General features: G+C 35.3%; 1 protein-coding gene across 2 annotated transcripts in view; it reads left to right on the top strand.

Annotated features, from left to right (window-relative positions):
• PLXDC2 (plexin domain containing 2) overlaps window positions 1-12,908 on the top strand; it is a 425,253-nt gene that overhangs the window by 316,595 nt on the left and 95,750 nt on the right. For both annotated transcript variants that reach the window (XM_058532526.1, XM_058532524.1), the window contains 2 exons: window positions 3,200-3,295; window positions 3,509-3,590. In XM_058532526.1, the coding sequence (XP_058388509.1) occupies window positions 3,200-3,295; window positions 3,509-3,590 (178 nt within the window). The remainder of the gene's footprint in view (window positions 1-3,199; window positions 3,296-3,508; window positions 3,591-12,908) is intronic.

Genomic DNA, 12,908 nt, shown 5'->3' on the forward strand with positions numbered 1-12,908 from the left:
CATTTGGGGCCAGTGATTAAGCATTTGCAACACATAAATAGGGAAATGTTAGCAAATCATTTACTTGACTATTCAGACAAAATATTAAGGTATTTACATAAATGTAAGAATCAGCCAATTTGGGAAATTACTCATACATTCTCTATGTGAGTGTTAGCTTTCAAGAGAGGCAAATAAACTAGATCATGGTTAATCATGCCATGGGGTACTCATTATAACTGTGTTGACTTCAGCTAGAGTGGATGTTGATTGGAAAGGATTCCTGGTGTTTCCATATGATCACTCTGTCCCTCCTGCTGATATTGCTCAGGATTTCTGAAAAATGCAATTCAATAGTTACGCTTTGAATCATCGCCTTAAGATTTTGATTACTGAACTTTATTCTCTCTGTGTGAGTCTGCTCAGAGATTTGATTTCTTTTTTTTTTCTAATTTTTAAAAACCCCTAATGTGTATTATGATTGATCTTGGTTTTGTAAAGTTGTAATAAAACAGTTGAAGCTGTATCACCACTACTAAGACTGAATGTTTGGTAAAACATTATTTTGGCTGACTTTCTAAAGAAGACACATGAGCTAAATACATTTCTGGAATCAAATGAAAGCTTCTAGTATTGGCAAGAGCTGCCAGTAAAGGCATTCCTAATTCCTTGTTTGTGACAGGAGTATCTCTGAAATACAACAGAAATGACCACTTGGAAGCTGTCATTAATTGGCAGGTCATCAAACAAAAGTCATTCTCATTAATTTTGATTTTGTTAAAATCATCTCCCAACAGTCAGAAGTGTTTGAGCAGATGATAGAACAGCATAGCAAAAAAGGTCACTCCTTCCCTTTACCCCATATGCATCATCAATAATTAACTCCCGGGGGCTTCACGGTCATTATGTGAGTGGTTTGAGCTTTTCAAAGTACAACATGAAATGAAAAAAACTAGTATTTTAAGCACCTACTAATATGATAGATACCGTGGGAACTTTAGTATGAAGAAGACTCAAAAAACCGCCATCCCAGTGATCTCATGGCAGAGCCATATTATTTATTTATTTCTGGGAACTAATTTGTTGAGCAAAATACATGGGAAAGCAGTATATAAGAATGCATTCTACTTTTAGGCAAAGGCAGAAGTTGAGGAATCTTTTTATATGCTTTAAGTTTAAAAAAAAAAGAAGACGATTCGTGTGCCTTAAGAAACATGAAATCAGCATTTTCTCTAATGTTTGATAAATTTTACACTTGAAAAGTATATATGCATCTTTCACTTACACCAAAAAGAAATTAATTGGGTTAGGATTTTAAACAGTGTTTTCCAATCTGATAAACCTGAAGATAAATAGTCATGTGTTGCTTAACAACGGGGATACGTTCTGGGAAATTCATCGTTAGGCGATTTCCTCGTTGTGCGAACATCGTAGAGTGTACTTACACAAATCTAGATTGTACAGCCTACTACACACCTAGGGTATGTGGTACTAATCTTATGGCACCACCATCTTATATGCGGTCTGTCATTGACTGAAACATCTTTATGTGGCACATGGCTGAATTCAGTGAATGACTCTGGAACCACTCCTAGCCCCCAAAGAGTTCATTTTGGGCCACTCCCTCCCCCTTCTATCTCTAGAGTAGGATTTCATGATGAATAATCAGAAACGGGTGAAAGGATATGAGTGGAGAAAAGTAAAGATATGTGTAGGTTGTAAGTAGATGTTTGACTTCTCTCCTGGATGTGTAGGGATCTTCAGTCCTGAGCACTTTTACTGAAAGCCAGCTCACTGCCTTCTGGGCACCACTCTCCTGTTTTATGTCCTAGAGGAGATCATCGTTGGCTCTATTGACTTGAGTCAAAATTTAACTTTCTCTAAGATGGGAGACAAATTCCTAGAAGCCTGATTTCACAGCCTTACAGTGATTTCAATGAGTTTAGATCTATAGAAATGAGATCATTATATGCAGCATATAACCAGTATTATCTATGGTTGCCATACTGAAGCTAGACAAAAATCAAATCTGACATTTATTCAGCACTTGCAATGTGAAAGGGATTGTTCTGAGCAATTTTTACTTATTGTCTTATTTTAATTCTCAAAACAACTCAGTGATGTAGGTACTATTATCTCTATTTTATAGATGGGGAACCTGAGGCTAACAAAGGCCCAAGGTCACACAGATACTGAGTAGCTACACTGGGATTTGAGCTAGACCAACTGTTGAAGAGTGTGGTTGATTAACCACTATGACATGTGATTTCCCAAGACTGGATACTATGATATTTTTAAAATAACTTATAGCTTCCCAAGTGATTCCTGATGGATATGATAGTATTCAGGAAATGCACTCCTGTCATTACAAGCATTCCAACACCTAAATAAAATACTAATAACATTACTCCTCCCTTGACGTTTACTAAACTCAGGCAAGCTCATTTATAAGGCTCAGGTCTTTTTTTAAAAGGGATTTTAAATATATTTCATCAACATCTTGTTTTGTTATAAAATAAATTTGCTTATATTTATCTGATTTTCAATTATTAAAGTTCTAATCAAATTCTCCATCTAGCCTATTCCTCAGGAACACTGCTGGATTTGCTGAGGAGTTATTATAAATTCCTGCATGCAGTCTAAGTGCTAATTACTAACCTTGCTTAGATATGATACTATATATTTAATTAAAAAATACTGATTTATTTTTAATAATTTAAGTTTTGTTTTTACTTTTATTAGAGAAATTTATTCTAAACCTCTAAAGCAATCAGCCTCTTATTCTTGCAAAAACTAACTTTATTTAGGCTGTGAGAAATTTTTAATTGCTACCCATCCCTAAAGGACTCACTTTAGCTTAAGTTTCAGAGAAATGGGTGTCATCTTACTTTCTTGATTTTATATGTCAAAATTTTTCAAAATATATAAATCTATCAAGAAAACGTCTTAGGTATCCTCTGGGTGACCGTGGGTTGGAGCCCTGCTAGCTGAGGGGGGTATCTGAGACCCTAAATCAACATTTTCAACTTCATTGACAAAAAGACTTTTTGGTCCATGAGCACATGATTTTCAGGTTTTTTTAATAATCAATCTCTGTGAAGAGATTTAAATCTTTACTTTAAAACTGCATCAGGTGCAAAGTATAAAATTCTACATTCTTTATTAAAACGCTGTGTTTTATAGGCGAAGAAATGTTGAAAGTTGTTTTTTTTTTATACAGATGTTCGAAGAAGAACAATTTATGAATACCACCGAGTAGAGCTACAAATGTCAAAAATTACCAACATTTCAGCTGTGGAAATGACCCCATTACCTAGTAAGTTAATGTGTGAACATAGCCAGGTGGAAAAAATGATTTGCAAGGCTGTTTACCAATAATTATAATATTGTGCTTGGCATGCGTGGGTATCTTCACCCTGCTCGCCTATGAGGATGAGTGGGTGATTTTTTATTTGGCTGAGTCATGTTGTTTTCTTTTTCTCCGGGCTATCAGTTAGTCTTGATGACTCTATTCTCTCCTGTTTCCTAGCATGTCTCCAGTTTAATGATTGTGGCTCCTGTGTATCCTCTCAGATTGGCTTCAACTGCAGTTGGTGTAGTAAACTTCAAAGGTAAAAACTGATACGAAAAACTTAAAATTTAGAAAGATTTATTGTTTCTACTCATCCATTGAATTTTAAATGTGTCAGGTGTGTCAATTAGATATACATTGACAAATGTATGTGTGTAAAAAAATACCGGGACCAAAAGACAAAAAATGCTCACAAGTGGGAATTCTAGTATTTTCCTTTGTCTGATTGCTCAAAATTACCAAGAACCATCATAGTCAATAAGGCTATTATCTGACATACATTTATAAACTCTATAAGGCTTAAGATAGATAATGATTGTGATTGATGAGTCTATAAATTGATGCTTTTGGTCCATATTCTTCAGAAGGCACGGTATGAGATATCTTTACTATAACAAGGATGGTTTATGCACATGTACGTTCACATGTACGTTCTTACTAGTCAAGATTATCGACGTAGTCTGAGACGAAGGAATAAAGTGACACTAACTGGCCTCTACATAAATAGAACGTGTGGGTTTGGCATGTGTTGTCACTAATGGACCTTGAAACTTAAGCTGTATCACTTGCTGTTGTCAAAGAGGTTTACTGATTTTTATGAATGTCGAAGAGGGTTTTTCAGTTCCTAGAATTTTTCGGAGACTGAATGACCATTTGTTGGAAATTTAGAGTGAAGACTTTTAAATGTGTTTTGTTATTTACTCAACCGTTTTGTACATCAATTATGTCCCAAGTGCTGGGAAAGCAGCAGTGAATAGTACAGATGTGGTCCCTACCCCCCACGAAGCTGACAGTCTGTCTGGGAATATGTCCCCTCTCACCTTTAGAATCTATAAAAAATTGGCTTCTTCCTCCAAGTGGAGAACCAAGTCTTCAGGCTATTAGTCAGTGAAAGTGCACTGGAGCTTTCTGTTGTATAAGCAGACTGTGTCTTATCATCTTGCTGCAGCATATGGTGATAGAGACACGTTCAGGAAGGCTTTAAAAGTTATTGAAGTATAAAGAACAGAATGGCAATTCTTTGATAACAAGCTTTAGGAAACGTGTCTAAATTGCTAACTTTGGGGCAACCACTACATTACTGTGGATAGAACAATAGTATTTGTTATAGCCTCTGTTTTCTTTTCAATTTAACATGTTGTCCCAATAATTTCCTTTGTGCAATGAATTTCAAATAATGACAAAGCAAGCAGGCGATTAGCATTCTTAACAGTAGATTTTAACTTAGCTGTATCTCCAGAGTGGAAAGACCTACTATAAAATCAAGAGTTTGTGGTTAGTTATATTCATATTTTGCTGACATTCCATAAAAATGACATGCATATCAGAAGTTATTCAAAATCTGTTTAGATAACAACCGAAGTAGATGGGATTTTAATATGTATATTTAAGTCATACTGAGTTGAGACGTGAAAAATGCCCAGGAGAATTCAGTAGAAGGCACTGGTTTGGGCTGCATACCTAATTCAAGTTCCAGTTCAGTGGTCACCTCCTCTGAGAAGTCTCCCTACACCACAAGTCTGTATGAGCTACACAACTCCTGTGTTTCCCTGGCATCTTGGGCAAACCTCCATCATTAGCATTTAGCGTAGGGTTTGTGGACCCTTGTTCATTTGGTCTGTCTCCTTTGCTGGCTCTGGGGTTATTAAGGATGATTTGTCCTCATATCTTCAACACCTAAGAATGTACCTGGTGCAACAGAAAAATGGATGAATGAATGAATGAATGATGCTTAGGTTCCAAATGAAAGAATCATGGTTACACTTGTCTGGGACCAAAGGGTTTTCCCAAATGAGGGACTTTCAGTTGAGGGAAAACAAGAACGAGTTAACCATCCTCGCCAGAATACTATTAGACAATTCTCAACTGAAATAACGTTATGGTAAATGAAGACTTGGGACACTAGTCTAGAAACCTACCTTCTGCTAACCATTTTATTATGGTTTTTAAAAAAAAAAATTGGTGGAAATACATGTTTAAAGTTCCAAACAAGCAATATTGGCAATCAAAAGACACCCACAAGTTGGAAACTGCTTTCTACCATTAATACTTCCATTTTATTGAGATATTTCTCTGCCAGACATTGTGCCAAGGAATTTTCAAATGTTTTTAACTCGCACAACATTTTTCCAGTGGAGGAAGTTGAGGCTTACAGAAATTAAGTTATTTGTGCAGGGTCTCGTAGCTCTTAAATGATGAGTTGTGAATTGAACCTTGATCTGTGTGACTCCCCAGCCTGTAGTCTTGATGCCTCACCTGTTCTGCCCCACACCTGCCAAGCTGCAGGTGCACTAAGCAAGTTAATTTTCATTGCTGCTTGAGAAATAGTAAATATACCACTGAAAAATAAATATTTTTATAATTGTTGTTGCAAGAAAGTGATAGGGTTTTGAAATTGACATAAAAAGAATGCAGAAGAGAATCAGGCAAAGCCTAAGACTTTTGTGTATTATTGAAAACATAGTGTTTTTTAAGTTTAATGGAAAAAAGAAGGTAGTGATGCATATGAATGAGGAAGGAATTCATCAAGGAACACTACTAAAAATCTACAAGTTTTCTGCATGTTACTGTTTGGTGTTTTGTTGAATGCCAAACATTGGTTCAAAGTCTTGAATTTATTTTTAATTCTTCAGCAACCCTGTTATATACATATCAAAACCTGCTTAATTAATTGGTTTAACTATGGCTCGTTGCACTTTTGTTCAATTTAATTTCCCCACTGCATTTTATTAATTTCTCCTAAGACCTGTGAGCTTCAAAACTTTGCTTTTGCTGCCCAGAAGCATTTCCCCAGACTTCAGAGCTTTTATTAACAAATTCAATAAAAATAAGAAAAGTCGTATTCTAAGGAGCACAAAAATTGCCTCTCAGATTTTTTTTCTTCCATTCTTCTTACTTGCTCTTTTGTGCTCATTTATGCCTGGGAATGATAATCAATTGGTTGTGATTATTAAACTCTCAAGTTGGGCTTGCTCTAAGAAGATGAGAAAACTTTGATTGGTTTGTTTACTTTCTTTAATTCTCATTTTTTAGGGAGAAAAAACTAAGGCAGAGTGTTTGTAATGGCTTACCCAAGGTCTAAAGGAATTTGAGTCATAGGAACGTATAATAAGACCCATGATCAAAAGTGTTTACTTAGAATAGGTGGCCCATTGCTTGCAGGTAAGAGTGCTTTTGTTTCTTCACTGAAAATTGAGAGGATCTGAGTCAACCACTTTCAACTATACCTTTTCCTTCACTCATTCAATAAAAATTTTTGAGTGTCTCTGTGTTCAAGTTACTATCCTAGATTGTGGATTCAGTGGTGAACAAACAAGAAAAATATCACTTCCCTCACAGAGCTTACATTTTTAGTATGGGGAGATAGATTTTAAGCAAATAGAAATGCAGGAACTAGAAACAATGCAATGTAAAGGAAAATATAGCAAAATTGGTAGGAATAACAGGAGTTTACTTGTTGGTATCATGCTAAGCAATCTTGCCTTTTTGAAGAAACCTTGGTTTCATCAGCCATCATCAAGCAAACTTTTTTTTTAACTGAAAATATATTTTGGCTCTTAAAATATTCTTTCATTCATTCATTTACTTGAAAATTTATTGAATGCTTTCTACTCTAGTCTAAACAGCAAGCACTAGTCTAAACACTGAGGTAGTTAGAACAATAATCAAATATTAATCAAAGCCAAAACTCTCCTGGAGCTTAGAGTTTAGCTTATTAAGCTGGAAAATAAATTAATTAATAAGTAAACAAAATAGTCAGTTGATGATGAGTGATCTGTTAAGTTTGAGAGAACTAATAGTTGCCCTGGACTGGGTAGCCAGGAAAGTCTTCTTGGAGGAAGTCACAATTAAAGTTAGATCTGCATGGCAGGGAACCAGCTACACCAAGGTGAAGGCAAAGAGTGTTTCAAAGGGACTGGCTAGTGCACTGGCCCTACAGGGAGCTCAAGCTTGATGTGATGAGTAAAAGAAAGAAGTGCAATGAGTTGGGAGCATTGAGGGTTGACCATGAAGGGCGAATGGTATCAGAGGAGGTCAGAAAGGTAGCAAAGTACCAAGACACAGGGGGCTTTGTGAGCCAGCAAGGGTTTTATTCTCAGGGTGACGGGAAACCTTTAGATTTTAGAAGAACTTAAGCAGAGGAGTGATGTGATTCCACTATATTTAAAAAATCCAACTCTGGCTGCTTCAAAGAGAATAGTTGTTTTTTGTGTGCTTTTGTTTGTTTGTTTGTTTGTTTGTTTGAGAGGGGCAAGAATGAAAAGGAAGAGAATAGTAGAAAGTATGTGCAATATAGCCTAAAGAGGGATGACAGTAGCTTGGACAAGGATGATAATTATGGTGATGGAGAGAGATGAATGAACGTGAAGTATATTTTGGAAAGAGACACCTTACCTACTAATGGAGTAGAAGTTAAGGAAGAGGGAAAGATATGAATCAAAGACACTTCCTAGGTTTTTGTTTGAGCAATTTGGTAGATGATGGCACTCATTTTTTGAACTAAGTAAGATGGCGCAAGAAATAGAGACTAGAGTAGGGAGAAAGAAAGAGTTTAGTTAGGGACAAATTCAGTTGAGAATCCTATCAGACTTCAAGTAGAAATGTTGAGTAGATGGCGATAAAGATGCCAGAAATTCCAGGAAGAGGTTTTGGCTAGCGGTTCAGATTAGAGAGTCATTATCATATAGATAATGTTTTAAATTCATGGGACTCAATGAGATCAGATATGGGGAGAGTGTAAATTGAAAATAGAAGAGATTCCAGGAACTAGCCTATGGCATGGCATAATGAGGATGATGCTAATTTTCCATTGCATAAAATTATTTTAAAGTGTATTTGTATACATGTACGTTTGTATAGACGGAGAATATCTCTGAAAAGATACATAAAAGACTGATAACAATATTTGTCTCTGAGGAAACTATAGTGAGCAGGGACAGGTATATGAAAATGAGTATTACTTTTCATTATGTACTCTTTTGTATGATTTGAATTTTTGCCACATGAGGTTGAAGAGAAAAGGAGGACTCAATAAAAGAGAATTAGGAGAATATAAATTCTTTAAAGGGTAAAAACCCAGTCTTACTCATTTCAGTGTCTTCCACAGCACTGAGCACAGGGCCTGGCTTAATATGGGAATCCAACATATACGGTTAGACTGAATTACACAGATAATTGAGGCCAGAAATCTCCACTTTCCTGAGAATTCTAATTGTTCCCTTTGGCCGTTACCATCCATTGGCTTTTTCAGTGTCAACCAAATGGTTATAGAAAGAACTAATCTGACACTAGGTATAAAATGTCAACATTTATAATGAAGCATGTTGAACACTAGGAAGTTAGTCTCGTGGTGCCTCACTTTTAAAGAATTTTCCACTTTGTATTTACCTAGCTCCAATCAAAGTCGTAAGACTGGTACTGGTAAAAATGTGGGAATAAATACATTCCATGATTACACCCATCAAAAGAATAAATAGAATAGGCAAATACCTACTAATGGTAAAGACTTGTATATGCAGAATAGTAATATAACATATTTACTTAAGGAGAAATACGAGATGAGATGAGGGAGAGATATTTCTGAAGGACTACTCTATATTTTTTTCAACCTGTTATTTCTATTTCATTTCCCTGGGTCACTGGCTGTTATTTTCAACTAAATGAATTGGATTTCTTTGTAGTAACAAAAAGAGAAATAGAAAGAAATTATCACATGTAATATGTTTCAAAAAAATTTTTAAATGTATAAAGTCATAAATACTGGCTAATAATTCATTAATGATTTGACATGTATTATCAACCTAAATTTAATTAAGGATAAAAAACTCTTTTTATATAGACACAGCTAATTTTTAAAAATAGAATGTATTTATATTATCATATGTTCATTTAGCTTACAGAAATGAAACTACTTAAGTTGAGGAGGGGAGAGAGAGAGAAAGAACAAATTTAAATGGTGCAGCCAATCCAACCTTTCCCAAATCAGTAGTCTTATGCTTCTCAATGAGAGCACCAAGGAAACTTGAATATACCCTTCTGCTTTAGTCTTGTTCCTATGGACCTCTTAACACAGGCACGTTTGCAGCATTGAGTGTGACTCTAGTGTCTAAAGAAACAGTGGGTAGTTTTTGTACCACGTGGTCCTAAAAACAAGCAAGAGCTTCATCTAAGGTCAGCCAAAAACCTCACAGTCCATTCTGACATTGGAGGAAGAACTGATTTTATTAAAAGACAGAGTTTCAGGCTCCTGAGGGGGCTGTGCTAAGGGAATTCCAAGCATATTTTGACACAGTATGATTTTTGCCTACTTACTCACCTCAGTAGGTAGCCCTCAAGTAAGGTGCAACTCCACTGTGATCCTTAGAGGGCCATATAAAGCATTCTGTCGTCTGGTTTAACTGTAAGGCTTAATTTAGTCCAAGATTTCAAGATTGAAAGAAGAGGATCCAAAAGGAGTAAAGGAGCACATATGTATGGTAACAGATAACAAGACTATTGGTGGTGAACACAATGCAGTCTATACAGAAACTGATATGTAATAATGTACTCCTGAAAATTGCACAATGTTATAAGTCAATATGACCTCATCAAAATAATAATAAAAAAAAGAAAGGAGAGGATCTGAAACCCACAATTTTTGAATGACAAGCCATATACTCTTAGAATACATGGCCAAGTCTGAAATTTGTAAAATTAAGATAAATCAGTTGTTAGAGTTAGTATAATTGCTCTTGTTTAAATGTACCTTTGTATCCTGGGCAAACCCACAGCCTATAACCCTTTTGACATTATGATCTAAGTTCATATTTGAGGCCACTTGTAGATTACACATTTACATGATCCTTTCACATAAGGAAACCCATTGGCTTTGGTGATAAGACGTAAAGTCCAGACCTAATAATGGAATAGAAGCCATTTATGAAATCCAGGAGCCCCGATCCAGAATTAATTATAGCCTCAGGCTTATTTCAATGGATTGGGGTAAGGTAAAGTTCCGCTTTAGAAATGCATCTAAATTCAGGTGGATATTTAGAACTCACTAAGCTGTAAGAATTTTAAATAAACTTTTATTGATCTATGTTCCAGTATGCTGACTTTCTTTCAAGTTGCAACCACCTCCAGATATCTGCTTATTAGAATTACTGATTAGTAGGATTTTGATAGATGAAAATGTTACCATTTTCAGTATATAAATTGAATGTCAGGTTTAAATGCAGAATATGAAGGTATTTATAACTCTAACAAAATCGATTTTTGTGTCTTTGGTAGACAGTATGTCCTTGCTGAAATATCAGATCCAACAAAATTATTTTAATTGAAGAAAAACTAATTGAAATGCAGTGTTGTCACACTGCCTAGCCATGATAGACAGGAAGAAGAGAATTGCTGGCATTTGTGATTGAAAGCATCAGAGAAACATTAAGCTTTAACTATATACACTCAGCAACAACGGATAAATTGCCCATGAGTCTGAAATTGGTGACCACACTAGGCCAAGTCTAGACTAAATGAGATTCTTTCTCTTCAGTGTATTCTTATTAAGTTTATTGGGCTTTCAGTGTCAGGGAGTATTAGCCAGCCAAAGTTCAGGAGGAGCCCAGAACTGAGGAAGCATTCCTCAGTTATTAAAAAGGAATCAAAATTCCCAAAACTGATACTAGAGGGGACGCCATGGTTTGCTGTCTGAGGTGGATTAGACTGGGTGTCTGAATACCTACTGGCACAGCCAACAATTAACTTACTAATCCCGGGCAAATCAATAAAGCTCTTTGACCTTATATCTTGAAATGTGAAATACATATGTCATCTAGATATATTTGATTCTTTAAATCTGAGTAGCCCCAAGTTCAGTGGTTCTCAAACGTTAGTACAGTTAAGAGTTGCCACAGGAGCTTGTTAAAATGCAGATTTCTCTGTAGCTCACCAAGGGATTCATATTCAGTAGGTCTGTAGTGGAGCCCAAGGATTTAAGTTTTTAATAAACCTCTTCAGGGGAGCCTGTGATCTGAGAAGAGCACAGTGGAAATGCCCACCTTGCACATATGGGCCAAGGGTCCCATAAGCCTGCCGTGGTTATGACAAAGTTGTGTGGAAAGACTTATTCTTAATTTGAAATCGAGAAATATGGTAGAAAAAAAGTTCTGAAGATAAAGATGTTTGTTTAAAATCTCTTAGGACTTAATGAAATAGGTCCTGATAAAAGAAAGCAAGAAGTTTTTATGTATTTAATAAATAAGTCAGAAGATTTTAGAAAGTTGTTAGCCACTTAAAATCATTAGAATATCTTTGATTTCTGAATTTTTATTAAATTACTGCTACCAAAGTAGAAATTCATTGTTCTAAAGGAACTAAGGAGCTTCTAGAAATACTATACAGCCAAGACAATTATTTCTGATGTGTAATGCTTGTAAGAGGTGGATTGTATTTTGAACATTTTTAGTGCGAGACCCTTTATAATCCTTTCAAATTTAAATAATCTTAGCATTTCTATTAATTACCTTGTCCTAAAATATATCATAAACAAAATAGTCTTTTAAGAATACAAAATTAAAGTATATTTTTTTCTTCCTTTTGAACATTCCAAGCCTAGCTTTAACCAAAATGTACTAATTCTTTTTGTGTGAATTAAGTATAACAGTATAATGAGGTATGATGTTACTTTACTCGTTGCCTGAAAGCATTTTGAAGTATACTCTGATATAGAGAATATTTTTTTAAAGTTACGTAAGATACTAGAACAGGGTTCACCTTTAGGGAAACTGCAGTGAATTGGAATTTGGCATAAACAGAGAACGTTACCATTTCATCATATTCCCTTTAGTAGAGTTTGAATTTTTACCACATGCACGTTGCCCACACTGAACTAATTAATAAACAAGCAAATAAATATTTTTAAAAGAAAGGAAGAAAATATATATGTTAAAGTATATTAGGAAAATTTGGATACTCTTTCAGAAAATTCTAATGTTAAAGAATCTTTCAGGAGTAGAAATTTAATCAATACTGAATGTATAGTCTACATTTCTTTCCTCTAGAAATATGGCATTGGATTTACTAGCCTTTTGGATATAAAATGCATGTAATTTTCTTTTTTCAAAAACAGATAATGTTGAACTGTATATTTTTGTCTCTGTCCATCTATCGTCTATTTATGTATCTCTCCATCTATCATCTATTTTGCGTTTTGGTCTCTATCTTCTTTTGGTCGCTGGCATCTGCCAGTCGCTAAGGATAGTGATGAATTCAGAATAGAAACCAACTTTCTTTTTTCCAAACTCTAGGCAGCAGGTGCTGGAGCCCAGTCTCCTGACCGCCGAGTCCCACCTAAAATATCAAGGCATTTGTTTGAGTGGTCTTT

Source organism: Diceros bicornis, chromosome 36 (assembly GCF_020826845.1).
Source record: "Diceros bicornis minor isolate mBicDic1 chromosome 36, mDicBic1.mat.cur, whole genome shotgun sequence".
Lineage (NCBI taxonomy): Eukaryota > Metazoa > Chordata > Mammalia > Perissodactyla > Rhinocerotidae > Diceros > Diceros bicornis.